Source organism: Bubalus bubalis, chromosome 4, assembly GCF_019923935.1.
Source record: "Bubalus bubalis isolate 160015118507 breed Murrah chromosome 4, NDDB_SH_1, whole genome shotgun sequence".
Taxonomy (NCBI): domain Eukaryota; kingdom Metazoa; phylum Chordata; class Mammalia; order Artiodactyla; family Bovidae; genus Bubalus; species Bubalus bubalis.
Window position 1 is genome coordinate 95,060,069 of NC_059160.1, and position 27,198 is coordinate 95,087,266.

The 27,198-nt window shown below is 38.5% G+C and overlaps 1 protein-coding gene across 3 annotated transcripts; it reads left to right on the top strand.

The window, feature by feature from the left end:
• The first annotated feature begins 288 nt into the window (after window positions 1-288).
• USP44 (ubiquitin specific peptidase 44) lies at window positions 289-25,972 on the top strand. Of its 3 annotated transcripts, none has more exons than XM_044941809.2 (6): window positions 289-2,477; window positions 14,211-15,699; window positions 18,280-18,475; window positions 21,511-21,619; window positions 24,533-24,738; window positions 25,665-25,972. In XM_044941809.2, the coding sequence occupies exons 2-6, from the start codon at window positions 14,281-14,283 to the stop codon at window positions 25,862-25,864; spliced, it is 2,130 nt and encodes a 709-aa protein (XP_044797744.2). In that variant the 5' UTR covers window positions 289-2,477; window positions 14,211-14,280; the 3' UTR covers window positions 25,865-25,972. The 3 variants fall into 3 exon arrangements, with proteins under 3 accessions (XP_044797744.2, XP_044797745.2, XP_044797746.2); XM_044941810.2 differs by having other exon boundaries at window positions 289-2,208; XM_044941811.2 differs by having other exon boundaries at window positions 289-1,804.
• The last annotated feature ends 1,226 nt before the right edge of the window (window positions 25,973-27,198 follow it).

Genomic DNA, 27,198 nt, shown 5'->3' on the forward strand with positions numbered 1-27,198 from the left:
TTTGGAGGCTCCTAGAATTCAAGCAGTTCTACTCAGAATTTTGCTAAGACCCCTGCTACTGCTACCTCCCTATAATTCAGTCTCTACTCCCTGTATCCTCTGATTATTCATAACTTTGGCTCCTTTGTGGTTCTTGCTGCCTGGCATCCACCGCTTGCCTACTCAATGCACCTTTAAACCATCATTCAATCCACCTCAGTCCCTCCTTCTCCTTGCACGGTGTTTGTGGAGAGCTTCACAAGCTTCCTACAGAACTACTGCCTTGGGTCTAGTGTCCATCCCAATCCACAAACTGCTGCAAAGAGGGAGAAGAGATCATGTCGCACCAGAAGAGAATTTACGAAGGAACCTCTTAGAGGAATGGGAATGGCAGACACAGCTGTCTTGATCTATATTCTTTCATTTCTTACTTTCTGAAAATAAGATTTTTGGTGACTATATAATATTCTGTCCTGTGAATATTCCAGATGTACCTAACTATTCCAACAATGATCAACAGTTAACATGTCTTTGATCTTCACTATTCTAAATAACAGTGAGGTGAGAAGCCTTCTAAGTTGCCTGAATCTTAGGTAAAACTTTTTGGATTTCTGAAAGTTGAATTACTACAAAGGTGGCAATCTTGATAGAGTCTGCCAAATGAACTTTCAGAAAGGGTTTTATGACTTTAAAATAGGAGTAAGGATTTTAACTTGTTATAGTTAGCTTAGTAGGAACCACAGGGAAATCTATACCATATGCTAGAAATACTTATAGGAAATATTTGCTTTTAAGAGATGCTCTCACATAATGAATTCAGTGCATTTTACAAATGAAGATGATAGGGAAGATTACAAGACAGCAGTGTGTATTTTGAGTGGGAGGAATACACTGGGGGGACAGACTTGAATTGGAAAAATTATGCATTTAAATATATAGAAAAAGGAATGAAAGGCATATTAAGCTATACAAATTCATTCCTTATCTTTAGCCTTTAGTGAATATTACATTTTATGCAGTTGAACCTTTATGTACATATTTGGTATCTCTCAACTATTAATTGATAAAGCTATTACCATTTTGTGATCTGCAGAAGAATTCCCGAGGCCAGTATCCTAGATGTTAGACTTTTCCCTTTGGTAGAATTTTTTTCCCTTCAAATCTTTGTTGTTGGGATAGTTTTGGATAATACCCTATGAATACCTTTGTGTGCTCATTTTTAAAAAGTCATACCATTGAAAGATATTTCCCAAAATGGAACTGTTGATTAAAAGATATGAACAACAGTATTGCTTGCTTATATACAGCAAGATACTGTACTCCACTAACATTATTAACTTTGCACGTTTGTATCGCTGGTTCTCGCGTCTTTCCATTTTCCATCCTCTCCACGAGGTAGCGAAGCACAAATGGCTGTGAGCCCAGCGCAAAGTATAATAAAAGCTCAATAAATACTACTGGATTAATCTTTCCGTACCTGTCGGCTTGATTTTTCTCCAGATTTTTCTCCCTCAGTCTCTTCGCTTTGTTTTTTTCGGAAACTAATTCATTACCTTCAATCGGCAATTTCAGGTAAAGTAATTTTGGACAGAGGCAACATTTTACTTCCCATTCTGGAAACTTATTTGCCCAACTGCCGTCTGAGGAAGCCAAATTCAAAGCAGTCACTGCCAGCTGAGCTGACACCCGGCTGCCTCCTCGGGAAGGAAACGTTTTCTTGAAAACTTTCTAAGCCAGTCAACGTGGGCAGATTCCGAAGAAAACGAGATGGCCGCGCGTTTCTGTCAACCAATTCGACGCTGAGTGGCAGAAATTCTATGAAGGGGTAAATGTCCCGGGAATATTTTGCATCTCACTAGCTTGGGGTTGCAGCTTGGAGTTGATGCCTTCTCCCAGGCCCCGACAGCTACGACAGGTGCGAAGCCCGCCCGGGAGGAGCTTCTGCCTTCCGAGCTGAGCCACAGGTCGCGCAGGGGAACGTCTATTCCGGGATGTCTAGTTGGCGCCTAGGCGCCTGGCTCCCGCACACCTCAGTCCGCCAACCCGCGGGTCCGCAGTCGCCGCGCCGAGGCCGGGAGGCGGCTGGGGGCGGGGTCGGCCACGGCGTCACCACTGACGTAGCCGCCCCACCGGGCCGCCGCCGCCGCCGCCGCCGCCGCACCGGGGAGCGGGGAGCTGGGAGCGGGGCGCGGGAGACGAGTGCTAAGATGGCCGCTCAGGCTGGGGCTGGTGAGTGTGCGTGAGGGGCGCGCGCGGCTGCGGCGGTTGGCGGGCTGAGGCTCCCTGCGGGAGCGGAGGTCCGACGGGAGCCCCCAGGGCCGGGAGGCACCTGGCGGAGTTTTCCCGCCGCGCCGGGCGCAGTGGAGTTCCTGAGGGAGGGGAGACAGGGTTGCGGACAGACTCAGGGGAGCGAGCCGAGGGGCGCGTGGAGGAGGAGGTGGCTGCAGCAGCGGCGGCAGGTCCGGCGAATTTAGAATTGGCGCCTCTGGAAAGTTAAGGTGGGTCGAGCGATGCCCAGGCCGGTGCCGACCACCTCAAGAGTGCTCAGAGACGCTGCTAGGAGCCGCGTCCCCTGTGACCAGGGATGCCGCGTAGCCACTCTGTGCTTTGCTGCGGGCGGAGGGCGAGTTGGGAGAAAGGGCGAAACTGGGAGACTTGAGGATGCAGACGGGGAGTTGTGCCCTGATCTGCGTTGCGGAGCGTGGAGAAGATGTAATCGCAAATGATCGCGTCTCTGATGTGGGCCGGGGCGCTCTGCGGAGCTGGCGCTGTCGAGATAAAGCCACATCTTGCTCCTGGCTCTGATTGCCGCCAAGTGATGCTCGAAGCGCCTCTGGGATGCTTTGGAAGGGCGGTTCTAGTCTTCCCTTTATAAGAAATGTCTTGCCTTCCCTTCGTTGATCGGGTCCCGGCACTGCCAGCACCTGCTGCCACTTAGAGACACTTAGACTTTTGAATACCAGCTTCCTAAACCATTCCCGCTAGCTGCTAATAGGCTAACCTTCCTTGGGGCGCGTAAAGAAACAAGTCAGCATACATAAGCAGAAAAAAAACTACTCAAGTTTAAGAGATGGGACTCGCCCTCTCCCTCCTCCTCCGCAATAAAAAAGAAAGTGAAACATTGTAATTGTTTAAACTGCAAATTTGAGCTGTTGTAAATGCTGGTAACTGGATAATTTTTTGCAGTTTTAATTTTGGAAGTTAAAAAAATAAACACGTCTTGAAAGAGCCTCTTCATCCTCTATCCTTGTTCCCCATTTTTAAGCCTTAATTGTCAAGCCCTGCGAGTTAGGGGCTTGTAAAATTAGCATAGAAATACGACTTTCAGGCCGTGCACTTGAATTCCTTATTATCTCTTAAGTAGCTGCCTGTGGGGTAAAAGTAGGGGGGTGGTAACGTTGGGCCTAGAATTCCACTTTGAGTTGTCTTTAAAACCAGCTTTAGGTGTAAACAAGGAAAAAGAATTGGCTGTTCCCTGTGTTCAAATTCTGAAAGCCAACCATAAGTTAAGCACCTGTTTATAGAATATTTCATAATCACTGTGATATTCAATACTCAATTGTCTTGAAAGAGATGAACACTTTGTATTCTTGGAACCCTAATCTTTTTATCCTGAGTTTAGTGTCTCAGGACATTTGAAAAAGACTTAATACATTTTGGTTCATTTAGCCTCTCTCCCCCACATTGCAGTCTTTCTAGCTTTTTTGTTATCCTAGCTATTATTTTTGCAATGGGTAGCAGATTTTTCAATCCAGCATTTATCATTGTAGACTATTCATGTTGAAATGTAAAGACAGTCTGATATTGAACAAGTAGTTCAATACATATATTGCAGAAAGTTAAAATGTTTGGGGAGTGATTTGTTGTGCATGCCTTATTTTTCATTCAAAATATTGATTGTCCCAAGTTTTTTAGCTTAAAAACTTTTTAATGATTGGTGAATTTGCATTTAGCATCGAGGGAGAAAAGGAACAGGCCCAGCTGACTCCATCTTGAAAAAGAAGGAAACTCCATCTTGCACTTTCAGTGAGCTTTGGACCATGTGCCTGGTAGCCATGGGGATAACATACCTATACTGAACGGGCCTCCTGGACTGATAAACACCAGATTCCATACCAAGATTTCCCCTGGCCAAAAAGAATGTGATAATCCCCTATGTAGTCAATCACCTTTGTAATCTTTATGGCACCCATTGGTGTAGGCTACAATGTATAACCAGCTGACCCTTCTGATTATGAATCATGGCTGTAACCTGATTGTATCTCCCTTTAACACTTTCCAGGCTAGGTTTAAGGAATTTGGGGATGTGGGCTTGAGCAGTACACTTAAGGTATTTAAGATTTTCACAAAAGTTGGTCGGGGTCCTTGGCTAAGAGGAGAGTCTGCCTTGGGTCTGCCTGTGTAATAAACTGCACTCCACTATCTGCATTGTCCTTCTGAGTATGTTTGTTTCCCGAAAGGCATAGCTACAACAGTATAATAACACAATAATAAAACATTTGGAATATTTAAAATGGGAAATCCATTGATGATTTGGGTTAAATATTTGAAGTATATTGTTCTTACCAAATTGTCTTTACCCCTCTTTTTCATAGATTTTTTTTTTAGTTATAAAAAGGAATAAGGTATTATGTATACCCTCTGCCAAACTTTACACCCTTGAATCTTACTAAGTATTATTGATAGCATTTGTGGTTCACAAGAGGATTTCCTGCTTGTTGGATTGCTTGAGGGCAGTCTCTGATTATATTTTATTTGTATCCATAGCACCTGACTTAACTGCTTTAACATGAAGAAAAAACCTTTGTAAATGTTGCTGAATTGGGTTTTTGGTTTATAGAAGTACAGTGAAAGGCAACATGTTGGCATTACCAAGAAAGCAGGGAAAAAAATGTGCTTTGAAGTTTTTCTCCTTTCTACAATGTTAGTGGGAAGACACATTGCCCTGTCCTAACAGAGTTTTCTGGTTGAGGGAAAAGAGAGGCTGGAGCACGGGCTTAGGAGTCTAATCAAGATAGGAAATGTATGTTCAGTCATTTTCTGGATTCAGTAATGGGGACAGTTTTGCCGTTAGGCCCAACCCAGGCTCCTCTATCCATGAGATTCTCCAGGCAAGAATACTGGAGTGGGTTGCCATTTCCTTCTCCAGGGGATCTTCCCAACCCAGGAATTGAACCCAGGTCTCCTGCACTGCAGGCAGATTCTTTACCTACTGAACTATGACTAGGTTAAAATATAAAAGGATTCTACCAATACTGACTTCTGGCAAAGATTACTGTAAGAAGTATAATTGATTTTTCATAGCACTTTCAGACATCATAAAATCTTTATTATAAAGAATTCATTTTACATGGAGTTGTATGTGCCATAGAAAACTAATTTATAGTCTAAGAATATACATGTTAGACTAGATCATAGATGTGCTAGAATAATAGTCTGGCATTTTACACAAAGTATTTGAACTCAATTTATGACCCATAGTAGAATGCTCAAGTCTTTTTTATGAATGTTTCCCCTATTGTTACTAAGTTAGCTGCAGTAGGTTGGTATAATGATAAATATTTTGGAACAAAATTGCCTATGAAGGAAATACTTGTAAGTTGTGGTGGGTGAGGAAACAAATAATCTGGCAGCAGAACTTGCTTTTCAGGAGTTTTTTCATATGTCATCAACTAGTTTCAGTCTCTGTGCCTCAGGAGAGGCGTGCTAGAGACTAGAAGGCCCAGGGAAAGAGTCTCCTTTATTGTTTAATAAGGAGTTTCAAGCGAGATCAGGGTAATTACAGATTCTAGATCTCTAGGGGAAGAAAGAATAACCAGAGCCTTTCTAAGGAAAAAGGAAAGGAAATACGTCATGATTGACAAGGAGACATGCCAAAATACAAAATAGGCATAATAGCTTACCTAAGACGGAGCAGGGAGAGTTTGAGAGCCCATTGTATTTATTCGTTCAATAATTAGTTCATTCAGAAATATTGAATCCATTTCTGTGTACCAGGCACTGTGCTTGACCCTGTGCATTTTATAAACATCTCTTGAGAGGAGAGGGTACTATGGCAGTGAAATAAATGGAAAGTTGAAAACTTCCTATAAGGAGTGGATAGGCTTTACTCTAACATGGTGGATGTGCCTTGCTGTGATTAGTCGCTCAGTCGTGTCTGACTCTTTGCAACGCCATGGACTGTAGCCTGCCAGGCTCCTCTGTGCATGGGGATTCTCCAAGCGAGAATACTGGAATGGGTTGCCATGCTCTCCTCCAGGGGATCTTTCCAACCCAGGGATCAAACCCAGGTCTCCCACATTGCAGGTGGGAATTTAAGCCACCAGGGAAGCAATGCTGTGGATCATTATTTTCATTCTTATCCAAATGCATGTAAAGATTGTGGTGGTTAGTAACTCCTAAGACTGACTTCTTATTGAAATTCGCATTTCCTCATATCTTTTATTATGGAAAATAACAAGTCTTCCTACTTTTAAGAGCTTTTAGAGGGTCTGTTTAGTGTATTTGGTACTTTTAAAAGAAAAATCAGTCTTGTTACAAAAAGTATTGGCTCTTTAATATCCATCTCTCTTGGGAAGTCTCAGGAGAATTTTTTTAATGAGATAAAGATGATTACTGTGACAATTTTATTTAAATATTCTACTTTACTCCCAGTGATACATTTTTTTTCTTTAGTAAGAATAGAATTTATATAAAATGTATATACCCATTTCCTACAAAACAATAGTTCGTATCCCAGTTATGAAAGTTTAAAAAATTAAGCTTATTCACATGTGGTCATTTGTATATAAAAATATTTTAACAAAAGATGTGTGTGAAATAGTTAATCATGGATCATTGTGGCACAATTTGAAAACTCTTACAGGTCATGTTAAAGGAGCTTAGGTTTATCATATGGGTATATCTTTGCTTTTCTTTTTCCTTTTGTTTCTCTTCTTTTCCCAGCTATTTGTAAGGCCTCTTCAGACAACCATTTTGCCTTTTTTGCATTTCTTTTTCCTGGGGATGGTCTTGATCACTGCCTCCTGTAGAATGTCACAAACCTCTGTCCGTAGTTCTGGGTGGTAGGTATAAGCAATTTTGTGCTGGTGAACCATAACAAGTTGAATATTTTACCTATAATCTGATGTGTACGTGAGTTAAACCCTTGACTAAAAATACCATATCTAATAAAATTTTGTTTTATTTCTCTTCTAGTCATTTTAGCTTTCTATTTTATAATTGCTTTAATGGTATGCTGCTGCTGCTTGCTAAGTCATTTCAGTCGTGTCTGACTCTGTGCGACCCCATAGACGGCAGCCCACCAGGCTCCCCCGTCCCTGGGATTCTCCAGGCTAACTCTAAAATAATTAGCTTTCAACAAGTCAAATTATTTGGTAAACTTCAAAGATTTGCTGAAGGAGATTTTAAAAATAAAGGTGCTTGTTCATTGATATGGTATGAGAAGTTTGAATAGCTTGGTTTTCTTTGAACAAATTAAAATTTTTGTTGTCTTTAAGCAGTGAAGAATGACAGAGAAGCTTTCAGAATATTTATAAACCCATCTGTGGTTAAAATAAAGATAGCATATTTGATTTAAAAAAAGCCTTTTCACAGCTGTTATTTGGAATTTCAAGTGTGAAACTTTTTTTAAAAATGTATGAGAAAATGATATAGATAGTTTTAATCTTTACATACAGATTTCATTCAGAACATCTTGACTATTTGTATGTTGCTATTATATATAGGTACAGGTAATATTTTACCAGAATCTATATGGGGAATGCAAAAATGTTTTGTTAATTCTTTGTGAGATGAATATACTGCCAAAAATTACTTGTGCTATCTGCTGGAGCCAGTTAATACACAGCCTCTCAGCAGTGGATTAGCAAATGAAAAGAAGTGCTCTGAACCCAGGAGAAGATAAGTGTCAAGAAATACTCCCACCCCCCTTTCTTCTCTTCCAAGCTTTTAGATCTTTGTGTGATGAGGCTCCTCTGGGGATACCCTAGTAACTGTCTCTGAGCTGTGGCTCCCGGCAGCAGAGCAAACTGGAGATCCCTGGAGGCTGCAGCCTGGCTCTCTCTTCCCTGCCCTTGCCTTGGTTGTCCACCCCCTACTGGTTTCTTTCATAAACAGACTGGGTGAATGGGCCCCCTACTCTAAAATATTAATCTCGTGGTCTGTCATTCCACTATTCTGATTTCACTTCTTTGGATTTTTAAAAAGATTTTTTTCTGAAAGATCCCCTTTTAAAATGCAAATACCCCTGGGAGAGGTCAGACCTTAGTCCTCAGCTAACAAACATCTCAATTGTCAGTTAGCACCTAAATTCACCTTAGTACACATTTGCCTGAGAAGAACCCTGGCTAAAAGTGATAAAACTAGTGGAAAGCTAGCATTTATAATAATAGTAGTAGTAGTAATATTATTATTATTGGGAGGTAAGATGTACCTAAGAGCCAAATTGTTAGCAGCCAAGAATTGTTGTAAGTGCTTTACAAATATAAATTTCCCTATTTCCCTCATCAACCTGTTGCTATTATTACCACTGTTATTTTACAAATAAGAAAACAGGTATGTGGAACATAAATGCTTATGTTAAACTCAGGCATTTGGATTTCCTAGGGCTCTATGTTTTGCTGTGAGACCTTCCCTGCTATATAGCCTCTCAGAGAGGTGGCATCTGATCAACATTTCACCATTTTGACAATTTTGCATCAAATGCAATCATGCTGTTTGATTATTGGCAACTTCCTGTTGAAGGTCAGGGGCTTTGCCATCATCTAAATAGATTTTTTAGTAACAACTGTAATGAAATTGACAAATTCCTCGTAACTAAGAGAATGTATTTGCAAGATATAGAGGAGAAGGAAGTAAAGAGACTAGTTTATAATTTAGCACTATCTTTCCTACTTAAAACTTATACAAGTAACACATTCATTATTTTGAGGAATGTAAAATATGGATTAATAAAATAATTTACAGTAATTTATCTCAGGGTCTGAGACAACCCAAAAGTGAATGAATGAATATATGTGTGTATATATACATATATTTTCTTCTCTAGGCTTTTTTTTTTTTTTTGAGCCTTATTTTCTGAATGTTCTGCAAGATATCAACTCATACCACCTCTTTAAAATTTCAGAATGAGGGACTTCCCTGGTGGTCCAGTGGTTAAGACTGCACTTCCAATTCAGGGGATGTGGGTTCAATCCCTGGTCAGGGAGTTAAGATCCTATATGCCGCATGTGTGGCAAAATAAAAAATAAATATATAAAGTAATAGTTTAAGAATGAAGAAATTTTCTTTGAGTGTAATCAGCATTTCGCACTTCATCTCTGCAAGAAGTTGAACTGATAATTATTGTCTGTGACTTGCCAGAAATGTGTTTAACAAAATTTTCTCTGTGTTCTTTTTGTGATCCCTTTCAAATAAAAAATGACCCTAGGTTCTTCTCTTGACCTCCATATTGAGTCAGTTCTTTCAACCAGTGTTTGATCTGCACTGATCTACCTCTGCTTCCATCTTGGCTTCAACAGTGCTACATCTTTAATTTCCTTGTAATATCTGGAATAGAAGTCTCCTTTAATCGTACTCATCCTTCCTCTAGATCTGCCATTCAGATCCCTCTGTACCTACGTATCTGATGGTGTCATTGTTCTTTATAGAATTCTAGAGTGGCTTCTCACTGCCTGTTGTAGACCGTGGAAGCAGGCTTTGGGAATGATTCAGGCAGAGAATTCTCCAGGTCCCAAGTAGCAGTTAAAAGGGAAGTTTGGAATGTATTCTTGTTCCAGGTGGCCACATCCTCTTTACTCCGCTGACTGCACATAATAAGGAACAGTCAGGAGAGCCCCCTAAAGTGTCATGGGCCCCCATTGTTTGGGTCTAAAGATAAAGTGTGCTGCTGCTCTGTGGAGAGTAAACTTTCAGTGGCAGCAAGTTTCAAAAATGGGAGACCACTAGGAGCCTAACTGCAGTAATCCACTTGACTTTGGCTTTGTCCAGGGTGGTAGTGGCGGTGGTGGTGTTCAGTCACTAAGTTGTGACTAATTCTTTGAGACTCCATGGACTACAGCATGCCAGACTCTTCTGTCCTCCACTGTCTCCTGGAGTTTGCTCAGATTCCTGTCTATTGTCAGTGATGCTATCTAACCATCCCGTCCTCTGCTACCCCATTCTCCTTTGCCTCTCATCTTTCCCAGCATCCGAGTTTTCTCCAGGTGGAAAAGGTGAGTTGGCTCTTTGCACCAGATGGCCAAAGTATTGGAGCTTCAGCATCAGTTCTTCCAATGAGTATTCAGGATTCATTTCCTTTCTGATTGACTGGTTGATCTCCTTGCAGTCCAGAGGACTCTCAAGAGTCTTCTCCAGCACAGCAGTTCAAAAGTATCACTTCTTCAGCACTCAGCCTTCTTTATGGTCCAACTCTCATATGCATACATGACTACGGGAAAAACCATAGCTTTGACTATATGGACTTTTGTTGGCAAAGTGATGTCTCTGCTTTTTAATATGCGGTCTAGGTTTGTCATAGCTTTCCTTCCAAGAAGCAAGCATCTTTTAATTTCATGGCTGCAGTCACTGTCCATAGTGATTTCAGAGCCCAAAAAACTAAAATCTGTCACTGCTCCCACTTTGATTTCCCCTTTGATTTGCCTTGAAGTATTAGGACTGGATGCCATGATCCTAGTTTTTTGAATGTTGAGTTTTAAGCCAGCTTTTTCACTCTCCTTTTCATCAAGAACCTCTTTAGTTCCTTTTCACTTTCTGCTGTTAGAGTCTGTATATCATCTGCATATCGGAAGTTGTTGATATTTCTCCCAGCCATCTTGATTCCGGCTTGTGATTCATCCAGACTGGCATTTTACATATTGTACTCTGCATGTAAGTTTAATAGGGTAACAATATACAGCCTTGTCATACTCCTTTCTCAATTTTGAACCAGTCACTTGTTCCATGTCTGGTTCTAACTGATGCTTCTTGACCCACATACAAGTTTCTCTGAAGACAGGTAAGGTGGTCTGGTATTCCCATCTCTTTAAGAATTTTCCACAGTTTGTTATGATCCACAGTCAGAAGCTTTAGCATAGTCAATGAAGCAGAAGTAGATGTTTTTCTGGAACTCTCTTGCTTTCTCCATGATCCCATGAATGTTGGCAGTTTGATCTCTGGTTCCTCTATTTCTTCAAAACCCAGCTTATACATCTGGAATTTTTCAGTTCACATACTGCTGAAGCTTAGCTTGAAGGATTTTGAGCATTACCTTGCCAGCATGTGAAATGAAAGCAATCATATGGTAATTTGAACATTGTTTGGCCTTGCCCTTCTTTGGGATTGAAATGAAAACTGACCTTTTTCAGTCCTGTGGCCACTGCTGAGTTTTCCAAATTTCCTGACATACTGAGTGCAGCACTTTAATAGCATCATCTTTTAGGATTTTAAATAACTCAGATAGAATTACATCACTTCCACTAGCTTTGTTCATAGTAATACTCTCTAAGGCCCACTTGCTCTCATTCCAGGATGTCTGGCTCTAGGTGAGTGACCACACCATTGTGGTTTTCCAGGTCATTAAGACCTGTTTTGTATAGTTCTTCTGTGCATTCTTGCCACCTCTTCTTAATCTCTTCTGCTTCTCTTAGGTCCTTGATGATTTCTGTCGTTTATCTTGCCCATCCTTGCATGAAATGTTCCCTTGGTATCTCCAGTTTTTGTAAAGAAATCTCTAGTCTTTCCCATTCTGTTGTTTTCCTCTATTTCTTCACATTTTTCATTTAAGAAGGGTTTCTTATCTCTCCTTGCTATTCTCTGGAACTCTGCATTCATTTGAGTATATCTTTCCCTTTTTCCCTTGCCTTTCACTTTTCTTCCTTCCTCAGCCATTTGTATAGCCTCCTCAAGCAACTACTTTGCCTTCTTGCATATTTTTCTTGGGAATGGTTTTGATCACCACTACCTGTACAATGTTATAAACCTCCATCCATAATTCTTCAGGCAGATTCTTCAAATCTGTCTACCAGATCTAATCCCTTGAATCTATTTGTCACCTCCACTGTATAATCGTAAGTGGTTTGATTTAGGTCATACCTGAACGGCCTAGTGGTTTTCCCTTTCTTCAATTTAAGCCTGAATTTTGCAGTAAGGAGCTGATGATCTGAACTATGGTCAGCTCCAGATCTTCTTTTTGCTGACTGTGTAAGGATTCAGGGTGAAACAGTAGAGATAATAAGTACTCAGATTCTAGATATATTTTGACAGTAGAACCAAATATTTTTACTTAAGGATTGGTGTGTGGGGAGAGAGAGAGATTGGAGACAAGTATGATCTCAGGATTATTAACCTCAGGACCTAGAAGGATTTAGGATGATGGAGCGTATTAATCACTGATGTCTTTTGCCATTAGCAACTACTGTTGTTTGCTTACTCAAATAAAATACTATATTTGAACGGATTTTGGACCTCAGGAAATCTTGAGGGAAGAGGAGCGCACATGTGAGGTCTGGGGTTGGGCATTTTAAATCTATGCTTGACATACCCTGTATCTAAAAGTGAAGAAATTGTGGTAGGCAGGAGTATCTGATTGCTAAGACATTTTACAAGCAAAGAGGTGGAAAGAAACCAAAAGTCAGCTTTTCCTTTGCAGTTTTCTTAGGACCTGGAGGTGGCATCTGCAAGTACCGTTGAAATTCATGCTGCTGTCCTAAAAAATCCAAAACATTGATCATGCTGCACACAATGTTCTGAGTGTTCTATATCTAGATCCCCAACTGCAGCCCAAAGTTCGTGTTCAATTTATGTTTAAATCAGTGAAGAAAACATTTCATGATGTCCTACTTTTTAACTAGATTTTGTTTTATTGTTTTTAGGTACAGGTGGCAGATGTGTTCCTTTAATTGATAAAGGAACAAGTTTGATCAAGATCAGATTTGTTTTATTATATTGGGGTTTTGGGATTGTGGGTTTGTTTTTTGGAGTAAGCCTCTAATTTCATATAATGTTTAGGCATGCAAGAATGTAAAAGATCATTATATTGCCACTGATTTCTTATTTTTCCTTTTTTTCTTGTTATTTCCTTATACATCCTTGCACATTCCTCAGAGTCTAGTCAAACACGAAAGACAGAAGGGGAGAATACTTTTCTCTTTTCTTAAGTCTTTTTTCTCTTTTCTTAAGTCAAGTCTGTCAAATCAGAGTATGTTACAGAGCCATGAATTAAATAAAGGTCATTATGGGTATACTACTGGAAAGCCAAATTTTAAATAGTATTTAAAATTAGAATATTTAATATTATTTAAATAAACAGTGTAATATTGATTTATTCACTATAGATGTGTGTCAAATAAATATTAATTGTTTACTGAACATTTGCTATGTGCCAGATATTTGGTTATCTCAGTCCTTTAACAATTCAGTAAAGGTGGTATGATTTTCCCTGTTTCACAGATGAAGTTTAGAGAAGTTAAACTGTTTGCTCAAGTCAGATATAAAGCAGTATGTGACAGAGGTAACATTCAAACGTAAGTTTTTCTGCTTCAGACCCCATGCTTATAACTATGATTATATTTTAGTAACTCCACTTAGGGCTCTTGAAATGTAGATATTAGTAAGATGTATTTAGGTCTTGCCAGTCCCAATTTTTAAGAAAAAGGAATGACAGTTGGTAAATGGAATGTGGAAAGTGGTCACTACCCATTCTTTACCAGTAGATGGTAGCATAAAATTGAAAACAATGTTTTTGAAAAGGAACCGTCAGAGCAAGTAATGTGTGTGTTCTTTCAGAGCAAGGCAGATGAGAGATTAGTGAAGTCCAGTACTCTTGCCTGGAAAATCCCATGGGCAGAAGAGCCTGGTAGGCTGCAGTCCATGGGGTCGCTAAGAGTCGGACACGACTGAGCGACTTCACTTTCAGTTTTCACTTTCATGCATTGGAGAAGGAAATTGCAACCCACTCCAGTGTTCTTGCCTGGAGAATCCCAGGGACAGGGGAGCCTGGTGGGCTGCCGTCTATGGGGTCGCACAGAGTCGGACACGACTGAAGTGACTTAGCAGCAGCAGCAGCAGCAGTGTAAATTAAAAGTGAGAATTGCCTTTGGTATTATGACAGGCAGCTCAGATATTAGGACCAGTGAGAGCAAATTAACAAAATTATTCCTGGAAAAATAAAATAATTCCTGGAAAAATACCTTGTAAAAAGAAAAATATTGGCTTTTTGTTTTTCTTTTATTAAAAATTGACATTGTTCTTAGTTTTCAGATGCTTCAAGTGTTGTCAACAGAGAGTTGTTTGGATTATGTATTCCTCAGCTAGACTAAATAAATGCTAACAATGGATAAGTGCCAACACATTGGGCAGTTGCGGCTTGCTCAGGACCATTCCATCCTCAACCCGCAGAAATGGCATTGTGTGGACTGCAATACAACTGAGTCGATTTGGGCTTGCCTTAGCTGTTCTCATGTTGCCTGTGGAAGATATATCGAAGAACATGCACTCGGGCACTTTCAAGAAAGCAGTCATCCTGTTGCATTGGAGGTGAATGAGATGTATGTTTTTTGTTACCTTTGTGATGATTATGTTCTTAATGATAATGCAACTGGAGACTTAAAGTTACTACGAAGTACATTAAGTGCAATCAAAAATCAAAATTATCACTGTACCACTCGTAGTGGAAGGGTTTTACGGTCTATGGGTACAAGTGATGATTCCTGTTTCTTACATGATGGCACCCAATCTCTGCTTCAAAATGAAGATCAAATGTATACTGCTCTTTGGCACAGGAGAAGGATACTCATGGGTAAAATCTTTCGAACTTGGTTTGAGCAGTCACCCATTGGAAGAAAAAGGCAAGAACAATTTCAGGAGAAATTAGCAAAAAGAGAGGTAAAGAAAAGACGACAAGAACTATTAGAACATCAAGCTAAAGCAGAATTGGAAAGTATGCCTCCCAGAAAGAGTTTACGTTTACAAGGTCTAGCTCATTCCGCCACAGTAGAAATAGTTCCTGTACAGCTGCAAACCTCAGCACTGCCAGCAAAAGATAAAGTAGTATCTACCTCAGAAGATGTAAGATTGAAAAAAGCTAGTGACTCCTCTGTTAAACAAAGGCCAACAGTAACTCCTGGTGTAACAGGACTGAGAAATTTGGGAAATACTTGCTATATGAATTCTGTTCTCCAAGTATTGAGTCATTTACTTATTTTTCGACAGTGTTTTTTAAAACTTGATCTGAACCAATGGCTGGCTGTGACAGCTAGTGATAAAACAAGATCATCTTATAAGCATCCTCCAGTTACAGATACAGTATATCAAATGAATGAATGTCAAGAAAAAGAGCCCTACTCTGTGCGCTTCAGACATCCAAGTTTATCATCAGGACTAAGTGGCGGAGCACCAACGAGTAGCAAGATGGAACTTATTCAGCCAAGGGAGCCAAGTTCACAATACATTTCTCTTTGTCATGAATTGCATACTTTGTTCCAAGTAATGTGGTCTGGAAAGTGGGCCTTGGTCTCACCGTTTGCTATGCTACACTCAGTATGGAGATTAATTCCTGCTTTTCGTGGTTATGGCCAACAAGATGCTCAGGAATTTCTTTGTGAGCTTTTGGATAAAATACAACATGAACTAGAGACAACTGGGACCAGGTCACCAGCTCTTATCCCTACTTCTCAAAGGAAACTTATCAAGCAGGTTCTGAATGTTGTGAATAACATTTTTCATGGACAGCTTCTTAGTCAGGTATGGATTTTTAAAAAGTCTTATTGTCATCTTGGGGAGTTCATAAAGTGAAGCCTAAAAAATGCATATGTTCTGTATAGCTAATATGTTAGCGTTAGTACCGTTCTCAGGTCAAATTAGATCACTTTTACAAGTATGTATGAAGACGTCAGTTCACTCCAACAGTTGTTTCACCTTCATGAGTCATTGGAAGTAGTATTAAAGCTTTATGATGGGGGTGGGGCGGGAATTAGGAAACAGAGCTTCTTAGGTTAATAATATTGCTTTCATTCTCTGAGGGATTGAGATGAGGAGTTTAATTACACAAGGAACAGATTTGAAGATACTTTTGTACCAGGAATGGTTTCAGTGCACACTTGAGTAGTTTCAGGAACCAAGAAAGTAGCCCTGGAAGATTTCCTATAAAACCAAAGGGAGCAAGGACTGAAAACTTGAACAGGTAGATAGGAAAGTTTTAAGGTAAATAGATGTTATTTTATTTAGAAAGATCCTAAATGGTTTTCTTTTATTTTAATTACAGCTGTAAAAATTTCCCTTTGTGACAGTCACAGAACCAGGATCTTCCATCTAATGATTCTCTAGAATGAGTAGACTCTTGGGATATTACTAAACATCAGCTCTCTACTTTTCTAGAGCATAGAACTTTAAAAAATGTGTGTGTTGTTATTTTTTAACTGAGGCAGTTGAGTCACTATACACATATTCAGTTGAATAGTTTAAATATTTCTCTGAAGTTTATTTCACTTCATGTTTCAGAATTGTCTAGATTCTACATTGTGTGACTTAGCAAATACGAGTTGTGGTTTTGGGGATTGCATGCAATATTATTTTCCTATCATCTTTCTCTGTCATTTTTAACTTTTTATGCAAAAGTTTAAAATACACAATTATAAATAAAAGTGATATATACCGTATGGAAAACCTATATAGTACAGTAAATTTGTGTAGAAGAAAAGAAGAAAATCATACATTAGTCCCAGAACTCCACACAACCCACACATAAAACTATGACTATTTTGGTATATTTCCTTCTGGTTTTTTCTGAATATTTATATATATATTTGCCATAATTATATGGTCATGTTGAATTTACCTGCTTCTTTTTCTACTTTATTTAATAATTAAGGATTTTTCATACTCATTAAAATATTTGGTCATTTTTTTCACATTTCAGTGTCCAGCAAATGTATATACCATAATTTTTTTTAACCATTCCCCTATTGTTGACTTCTAAACTATTTCCAATTTTTCCATTATTATAATGTCACGATCAATTACTACAGTTTTTCTAATGATTTCCTTAAGACAGAGGAATTACTTTGTCAAAGGGTAGTACTTTTGATATGTGGTTGCAGATTCCTTTCCAGAAAGTTACCATTTCATGTTTTGAACAATGTGAGAGTGTATGTACTTGTTTTTTTCCTTTATGGATGAATTTTAAATTTAATAAAAGTTGTTATACCAGCACTTTGCTCTCTTCCTTTCTAATGTGTAATAAATACTTAGAAAATTGGTCATTTCAGAAGATTCAGAGGTTGGTTGCTGGAATGGCTTTTTTAACCTGCCATATTCAAGAAACTGTTCTCAAAAGGTCAAACCTTGGTCCTAGTGAGTCCCCAAACTATTAACACTAGGGGTATTCTTCTTTTCTTTGTGTCAGTGTATTTAATTTAAAATGTAAATTACAATTGGCTTCTTTATTTTGTTGTGTGTTCCAGGAATATAGCTTTTGTGAAAAAGTTTAGTAGTATTTCATATCCTGTGGATTATTAGATCTTTAAAGTCTGTCTTCAGTTATGGGCAGTGTTGGCATTAAATCCTGCTGAATGCTTTACCAAAGTTATTCTTTCCTTTTCCAGTTACTATATTTCCTATGTAAGTTGTCAGAAGGGCCTCCTGTTCTTTGAGGTTCCTATATTTTGATCAGGATTTTAATGTAGTACTGTTTGCTTTAAGTAGAAGTATTTATATGTATTTTATATATACTTTCTTTTGAAATTATTAGTTGGTAGGGCTTCAAAATCTGTATATGCTAATGTACTAATATAAAAGTATGCTATATTTGTTAATTTGCATATAAAAATATACTAATAGCATTTTACTTGCATTATGGTTAAGAAGTTATAGGGATTTGGGAAGAGAAAACCCATCATTGAAAGATGAGAAAGGAAAAAGGGCAAAGAAACTCAAGTCTAATAATCTAAGCACATTAAATGTATATAAATATATATTATATGTATAGACACACATACACACACATATATATACACACTGTATATCTAATTAAGTGAGCCCATGGTTTGTTTGGTTTTTTTTTTTACTAAATTCAGACTTGACTGAACTTAGTTAAAAAAAGCCTTTAGAGCTTTTTGAATGCCTCATAGTTAAAGCCCATCAATGCATAGTGGATTTATGGAAGAAAAATATTATTCCCTGAAAATAATATAAAGCAGATCATTCAGAATTCTGATAGTACATTTTCAGAAGAAAAGCTTATTTACAGGTAATGACTTCTAGTGAAAGGAGTAAATATTTTGACAGAAGGATTGTAATCTGAGAAACTAATATTTTTATTTGCAGGTTACATGTCTTGAATGTGACAACAAATCAAATACCATAGAACCTTTCTGGGACTTGTCACTGGAATTCCCAGAAAGATACCAATGCAGTGGAAAAGATAGTGCTTCCCAGCCGTGTCTGGTTACTGAAATGTTGGCTAAATTCACAGAAACCGAAGCTTTAGAAGGAAAAATCTACGTGTGTGACCAGTGTAATTGTAAGTAGAGGCTGTATATTCTCTTTGTTTTTCTAAGGTTAGCAAAGAGAAACACCAATGAGGGGAAACTGGAAGAAATTCCTTAAGTAGCAGGTATAGAAACAAATTGTTTATCAAAAGAAACTTGGGCTACATATTTCTTTTTAATTGATGTTTGTGAACTACATGTTTGTTTTGCCTTATTGATGACGTTAAAATATTTTTGATCCTATAGTAAGTTGTAGAAAGGATTCATAAAATAAAATTTAATATGTGAGTAGAATAAAGTCAGAGAAGGCGATGGCACCCCACTCCAGTACTCTTGCCTGGAAAATCCCATGGACGGAGGAGCCTGGTAGGCTGCAGTCCATGGGGTCACGAAGAGTTGGACACGACTGAAGCAACTTAGCAGCAGCAGCAGAATAAAGTAGTGAAGGGGAATAGTAAAAGGTATTTAGTACTGAATGAAATGATTGCTTTATGAGTCTTTTTGGTGCACATCAAAACATTGATATATAGATAACATATGTATATGTGTGTGTATACATACTTATAAAATAGGAAATAATATACATTGCTGGACTGCTGCGATGGACATTGGCTTCATAAAAACAAAGATTTATTAAAAAACCATCCGTTGACTGCCTCTTCTATAATTAGTCATTGTTCTAGTCATTGTGGAAAGAGGAAAGACACTTTCAAGATGCTGACATACCTAATGGAGAAAACAGGTAGACAAGGCCTACTGTGATAAGCTCTCTAATGGAAGTGAGCATAGGAACCCAGCACTGGGGGATGAAACAGCCATTTCAATTAAACAGAAGCATCCTCCTCCAGAGAAATGGTAGATAAAACCACATCAGATCTGCTACATCTTCATCCGGTTTCTTTATCAATGTGTAGTACATGGCATTTTAAATGTTTATACTATATATTTGCAGATATTCTCCTTAATCTCCATGTCTGAAAAAAAAATGACTCTAGACTCTAGGGGGTTAGAGGGAGAAGGCAATGGCACCCCACTCCAGTACTCTTGCCTGGAAAATCCCATGGACAGAGGAGCCTGGTGGGCTGCAGTCTGTGGGGTCGCTAAGAGTCGGATGCGACTGAGCGACTTCACTTTCACTTTTCACTTTCATGCATTGGAGGAAGAAATGGCAACCCACTCCAGTGTTCTTGCCTGGAGAATCCCAGGGACGGCGGGGCCTGGTGGGCTGCCGTCTATGGGGTCGCACAGAGTCGGACACGACTGAAGCGACTTAGCACAGCAAGGGGTTAGATAATAAACTCCTAAGGTAACATAAAATAAACAGTGGCTGTTCCAGCATTGAAAGAATGGCATATAAGTTGATGATGTTCCAAAACAACTTATACCAACATTGTCTTCTGAGTGCTGCCTATTATGAAATCTGTTGTAAAGAAGAGCCTAATATTTATAAGATTAGAAGAAAATAAACCTTTACTGATAAAGTGTGTATAGTGTTTATTTTCTTGAACGTAAATGTGAATGGTCCTAGATGTTTTCTTCACCAAATCTGGGAGTAGAAAGATATGAAAATAAATGCAGAAAATTATAACATGTTTATATCTGCTGGGTCCACCAAATAAAGGCCTAAAAGAGCTGTTTGAATTTAATCTATAGTGGCAAATGTTTAAAACTATAATTCAAGGAGTTAACATGCTTTGTCTAGCTATACTTGTACCATATATTCTGGGAGACAACCCAAAGTTAAGTCCCTAAGATCCTGCAGCAGTCTGATACCTGGATCTCCGGAGCATAGACCTGGAGGAAAGACTTCTGGTTGGAAAGAGGAGTTGGGTTAGAGGACAGCCTCATGGTGGACTGATTCCACTTCCTATAAGAAGCAGCTTCTCCTGTGGCTGGAGTTGTGGTTGATGTACAAGTTGAAAGATAACTCCTGGACATCAGGAGCAAACTTTGGTAGGCAATGGCCTACAGAGAAGCTGCAGCACAAGGTTCATAGGACGACCTCTAGAGATAGTAGAGGGTGAAAAGAATCCTCAGTTCCCCTTGTTTGAGATCTGGTACTAAAATAGCAAGACACTGAGGGAGATCTCAGCTAATGAAGGCTTGCTTTCTCAGGTGGTGCTGGGTTGGATCTCCAGGAAGCGGGGAGGGGTGCTCTGGGCAGGAAGGTTCCATATCCATGGGATCCTGATTAGCCTCAAGAAGTAAACTGACCATGATTAATTAGACTTTGGTAAGAGTATATTAAAGTATGTGTTTAGGGAGTAATTTTCCTTTTAGTTGGCATAACCAAATCCATTTAAAAATATTATAGCACTATATCTTTCTGTTGCCTTATTTCAGGACTACATTAAATCATGTACAGTGTATGTGGGGGATTGGTTCTAGGCACACCCGGTTATCCTAAAATCTGCCAATCTGCCGAACCATCCCTGAAGATTTCACATCTACAGATTGAACCAACCGTGGATGTAAATTTCAATCCATGGTTCGTTGAATCTGTGTGCGCGAAACATACAGTCAACTGTGTCAACTGTGATTGAAAAAAATAAAAATCTGCATGTTAGTGGACCCATGTAGTCCAAGCCTTTGTTGTTCAAGGGTCAACTGTACTTACTTGTTTACCTGTCTGCCTTGACTAGCTTGTAAGTTTTGTGTGTGTGGTTTACATGATTGTGGGATTCCCCAGTGTTTCAGATGGTAAAGAGTCTGCCTGCAGTGTTGGGGACCTGAGTTTGATCCCTGGGTCGGGATGATCCCCTGGAGAAGGAAATGGCAACCCACTCCAGTATTCTTGCCTGGAGAATCCCATGGACAGAGGACCTGTCCATGGGGGCTACAGTCCATGGGGTCACAAAGAGCTGGATATGACTGAGCGACTTCATTTTCGCTTTCTTTTACATGATTGTGAGTGTCTTGAGCAAGGCCATGCCTTTATATTTAGCCCTATATAATGCCTATAACTCAGTAGATGTTTAATGGATAATACAAGCTTGGATTATTTTGAGTTTACTCAAGCATTTCATTGTATCCTTAAATTTGCATCTCATTCTGTCTTTGATATCAGCAAAACGTAGAAGGTTTTCCTCAAAACCAGTTCTACTCACAGAAGCACAAAAACAGCTTATGATTTGCCACCTACCTCAGGTTCTCAGACTCCATCTCAAACGATTCAGGTTAGTAGTAGAATAAAGTTTAATACTTGACTGGGAGACTTATCTACTTCTACCCTTTTTTTTTTTTTTTTTTTTTAAGGAGAAAAAATTCTGTCATTATCTCTAGCCTTAATCATAGACAACATGTTCAGTAACTATCCTTCTGATACTATTATCTTCCCTTGTAGAATACATTGCTGATAGCAGACTCCTTGCATTTTGGTTTGTGCAGTATATTATTCTCCTAGTCTCTGCTTATAGTGTTTAACATTCAGCATGTTTTAGGTACAGAATTTTAAAATTAAAATCTATAGCTTGAGAGTATTTGACCCAATTGCTTCATGCTTGGAAAATTCCTGATGTTGTTCCATATTCTTTGGGGAATATAAGGTAGAATTTTTTCCTCAAGATTATAGTCAAGCAGTCACAGAAATAATGATGAAGTAGAAATACTAGGTACCACAAACTACATACAAATGAATTTATCAGAGCCCTAGAGGAAGGCATTAGCTGATATCTAAACATTCCCAAAGCTTCCCTAATGGCACAGGGGACTTAATGTAATTTAAATCTCAGTTCATATGTCATCTCAGGACTTTCCTGACCATCCTATTTAAAAGTAGCACCACCAACTCTTAAGTGTCACATTACCTACACTATTTTTGCTTCTTGGCAAAAACCAGTATCTGCAATAGTTGATTTATTAATACCTGTTTCTGTCCCCCTAAACAGAAGTTCAGTAATGACAGTGGTCATTTCATTCCTGTATTCCAAAATCCAGAACTGAGCTCAGTACATAGGTGCCCCAAAATACTAAGTGAATGAATTGGGTGTATGCAGGAGGAGGAACACTTTAGCCTGAGAGCAACATGAATAAAGGTATGAAGGAACAGGAAAGGGTAGACAACAAAAGGTCCAGTGAAGAGTCTGGGTGAGGCCTGCCAGGGTGTGTGAAATCAAGTGGAATGAAAACAAGAAAATTGTTATGTCCAGGGGCTTCCCAGGTTGTGCTAGTGGTAAAGAACCTGCCTGCCAATGCAGGAGACATAAGAGACACAGGTTTGATCCCTGGGTCGGGAAGATCCCCTTGGAGGAGGGCATGGCAACCCACTCCAGTATTCTTGCCTGGAGAATCCCATGGACAGAGGAGCCTGGTGGGCTACATACAGTTCATAGGGTCGCAAGGAGTTGAACACAACTGAAGTGACTTAGCACGCACAGCATTGTCCAGGGCCAGGTAGCAAGGCCAGGGAGCATGGAGAGGTCAGACCATATATGAGATTCTATAGATAGAATTAAAAGGGTTTAAATTTCTGGTATTTAATTGGCTACTATAAATCATTGAAGAACTTTCTGTTCTTCATAATTGCCTCTTTAATCTGCCATTTGAAGCTCACCTTAATTTAAACCTATTTGCCTCCCTTCCATCTTCTGCTGAAAATATTTGTGATGCTTCCATGCCATATTCTGATTCAGGGACCATTTTTATGCTGCCTTTACCACCACATTTATCTTTTTCCTTTCTCTTCATCTATTAAAAATGTACTGTTATATTTGCCAGTATATAAAATATATAGGGCATATAAAAGGGAGAGTGGGATTAGGGAGGGGCACACAAGAGCTTTAGAAGAAACATAAGAAACAGAACATTTCTAATACCTTACAAGCTCCCCATGTGTGCCTCCTAGTCCTATTCCCTCTCTCAGAAATAAAGCATGACTTTTGGTATAGTGTTATCTTGTTCTTTTATCATTTTACTGTATTTTTATCAGCAGACAAAAAGATCCTGCTCATCAATGGAAATAAATTATTTTCTAATTAGACAACTGACAAGTATTTAGCATCATTCAGTAAATTAAGATTTGAATTTTATGGTATAATAAAAGAGAGATAAAGTGAGAATGATAGGAACTTAGGCTAAGCAAGTTCCATTATTTTACATGCTTCGTACTAAGATTAAAGGGGCACTGGATGCAGGACTCTTTATACACTTACCAGGGAAAGGCTGGGACGTGACTTCGAGCGTGGCAGGTGACAGAATTTGCAAGTCTCACCTTTAGTTCCATACAATTTTACATCCTACTAATTAAGCATTTCACATTTTTTTTTCTTCATAAAACCTATTTGCCTTTCTCCTTACTTAACCTGCTACTGTCTTAACTGCATGTTTTAATACATCGATACTATATTTTCAGCTGTTTGTCGTCATTGTACCATAGCACTCCAAGTTGGACTATAATCTCTTGAAAGAACTACCATTGATTACATTATTTTTCCCCTGTAGCACCAATTCATGCTATTTGATGATAAAAGCATTGCTTTACATGCATAGATCCAGTACTGGGAAGCATGACCAACAGACTGAGAAATTGACAGTATAGGGACAATATCTGTGTTTTGTCACTAATGGGTATTATACTGACTTACACACAGGAAGGGTCAGTTTGTTTTTTTTAAGTATGAAGAGCTCCTGAAGTGTTCTGAGGAATTAGAAATCCCTGTTTTGTTTGGGTTTGTTTTTTTCCCCACACCTGGCCAAGAAAGATCCAGATTATGTCTCCCAGGAACAAATTCTAGGTCCTGGGATATCCTCCTCAAAGTATTGACAGTAAAGAATTAAAAACCCTTTGGTGCCTTGAATTTCTCACTTCAAAGGGGGAAAATGCCATAAGGCTGTATTTTTTCTGAAAGTTAATTTTCTTCCTATACTATCCTCTACAGAAGCCAAATAATTTATTTTAGAACCTCACTATACTTGTTTGGTTAAATAAGCCTAAATTTCTCTATTGTAGCCAACTTCAGTATTGAAAGGATTTACTATTTATACTTTTTATATAGGATTGTACTCTATGCTGTCTGAGGTTTTCTATGAGTTTGGACCAGGTACGTGGTTATGGTCCCTTGACTTTGTTAATTTTACCGATTTGTTTGCAGGTGGTCAGGACATAATAACCGAGAGAAGATTGGTGTTCATGTGGGCTTTGAAGAAATCTTAAACATGGAGCCCTATTGCTGCAGGGAATCCCTAAAGTCCCTCAGACCAGAATGTTTTCTGTATGACTTATCTGCTGTGGTAATGCACCACGGGAAAGGATTTGGCTCAGGACACTACACTGCCTACTGTTACAATTCTGAAGGAGGTATAGATGAAAACAAGTATTTTACCTTGGGGTAGGCTTTTGGAAGCCAGGGTTCAGTCTTCACAGATTTCTAAATTAGACACTAAGTTAATCTTAAGAAAAGCCACAGGGTTCAGGATGGGGAACACATGTATACCTGTGGCGGATTCATTTTGATATTTGGCAAAACTAATACAATTATGTAACGTTTAAAAATAAAATTAAAAGAAAAAAAAAGAAAAGCCACTTGATTTGTTTTCTTTCAAGAAGGAAAAAAAATGGGGGTTTTGTGCAGAAAGTAGGGTATTCTATGATGCAGGACTGTGGTAGTTTTGTCTTGTAAGGGCTGAAGGGATAAAATAGTAAGGATGGTCTTATTAGTTACAAGTCAGAAAGTGCGAAAGGCATACTTCCAAGAGTAGGTCCTCTGTTTTCTGGTTGAATTCAGTTAATTTTGTTAAAGAACAGAGCACCTAATGAACTGGGGAATCACAGATATTTGGAACAACTTTGATTTCAAGTTCTAACTTGAAACTTTTGCTTACTGCTTCCATGAACCTTAAAAAAAGAGGTATGGACAAAAAGTCCATATAACCCAGGAAGGCAATTAACATTACCATGAATTGTACACAATTTGCTTTATAATTACCAGCGAAAGCATTAACTGGTAAGATTATACCAGGAATTAAAGATAGTGTCAAGTGAACAAATCAGATTCTATAACTTCAAATTACTTCTAGGACAAAGGTAGGTGATTCGAGTAACATACTGCCCAAGCTGTATTTCTAATTTAAAGAACTAAATTGGCTAGACAATTATTTGTCCTTCAAAAAAAAAAAAAACCCTCAACTCTCACTGAAACTCTTTAAATCCATGTTTTCATTTATACTAGAAATTTATAAAGTTCCTTTGTAAACATTAAGATATATTTTTGTGCTTCACTCTAGGGTTCTGGGTACACTGCAATGATTCCAAGCTAAGCATGTGCACTATGGATGAAGTATGCAAGGCCCAAGCTTATATCTTGTTTTATACCCAGCGAGTTACAGAGAATGGACATTCTAAACTCCTGCCTCCAGAATTCCTGTCTGGTAGCCAGCATCCCAGTGAAGAAGCTGATACCTCTTCTAATGAAATCCTTAGCTGATCCAAAGACAGTGGGGGCTTTCTTCTTGTGATTTGTATATATACTTTTTAAAAGGGCTGACTTGACAATTTGGGGCTTCACTGTTTTTATTTTTACTTACTAATCAGTGCACAGTGTTTACACATTTTGTATCTGACTGCAACAGATCTTTTTACAAAGATGAAGTTAGCTTAAGTATATGTGTATCAATGTCAGCAGGTAATTTTTGTTAAATACTTGGGAGTTTTAAACTTTTAGTGTTTACCTCAGACTGGTGTTACCTCTTGTGTTTTGATGTCTTAATTGGCTCAGATCATGAATTTGTGCAATCTTCTACTGAAGAAGTTCAGGTGGCATCATTTTATACATTTATTTTTTATAGTTATTTTCTATACAAATTATCAGACAGATTAAACTTGCTTCACTAAGTCTTACAGAAAAGGGACATTTTTTTCAGATTTGTGTATCAAATGCCCCCAAAGGAAGTTCAACTACTACAAAGTGAAATATTACTTACTCATTATCATTCAATACCCCTGAGGCTTTGTGTGTGACAGGACTCAGAATAGACTTTACTTTGGTAAACAGAACTTCCTTTTTTTCAAGTTTGTTGTAAAAATTATTCTTTACTTGGCATAGTCAAACTGTATTATACAAATGAAGATGACAGCTTTATAAACAGCATGTTTAAATGGCTTCAGTACTATGGACATGAAAATGATGGCTGAGACTTAATAATTAATAATAGTGATTTGTCTGGCAGCAAACGTTTGTCCAGATTCTAATAAAGCAGTCATTAAAAAAAAAAAATGAATGTAGCAAACAGTATATTATGGTGTAATACAAGTACAGTTCAGCTTGGATATGAGTTCATTTTATATATTTAACATTAGATCTAGTTTTGTACTATTGTATCTTGAGATTTTTGGTTTAAAGGGATAGAAATCAGTCTTGAAGAGAAAAAAACTGCATAGGACATAGAACTGTTCAAAATTGGCATCTGAGCAAAATGTTCAGCATCTCACTTAGAATAAGTAACTAAAGCCGGATTAAATTGCTCTTGCTAGTATTATGTGACTACTAAAAGCCTCTTAGATATTTAAACATTGGGCCCTTTTTGAAATTAAAATTACACTTGCATTTTATTAAAAATATAGTATGAAATACTCATTGCTTTTCCCTAACAACCTTATTAGAGATCTTTAAAGTCCTACTGCTGCTAACTTTATTCGGAAAGAAGAGAATCCACTAACCTCTATAGATTTGTTAAGATCTTAGCTCGGTGTTAACCACTGGAAAATCATTTATCTTTTTTCTCAAGTAGGTTTGCTTGCAGGTTGAAATCATCAGGGGCA

Coding starts and splice junctions, on each gene's coding strand:
- USP44 (XM_044941809.2), top strand. CDS start 14,281: ATGCTAACAATGGATAAGTGCCAACACATTGGGCAGTTGCGGCTTGCT. Junction 15,700..18,279: donor ATGGACAGCTTCTTAGTCAG/GTATGGATTTTT, acceptor TTTTATTTGCAG/GTTACATGTCTTGAATGTGA. Junction 24,739..25,664: donor CTGTTACAATTCTGAAGGAG/GTATAGATGAAA, acceptor GCTTCACTCTAG/GGTTCTGGGTACACTGCAAT.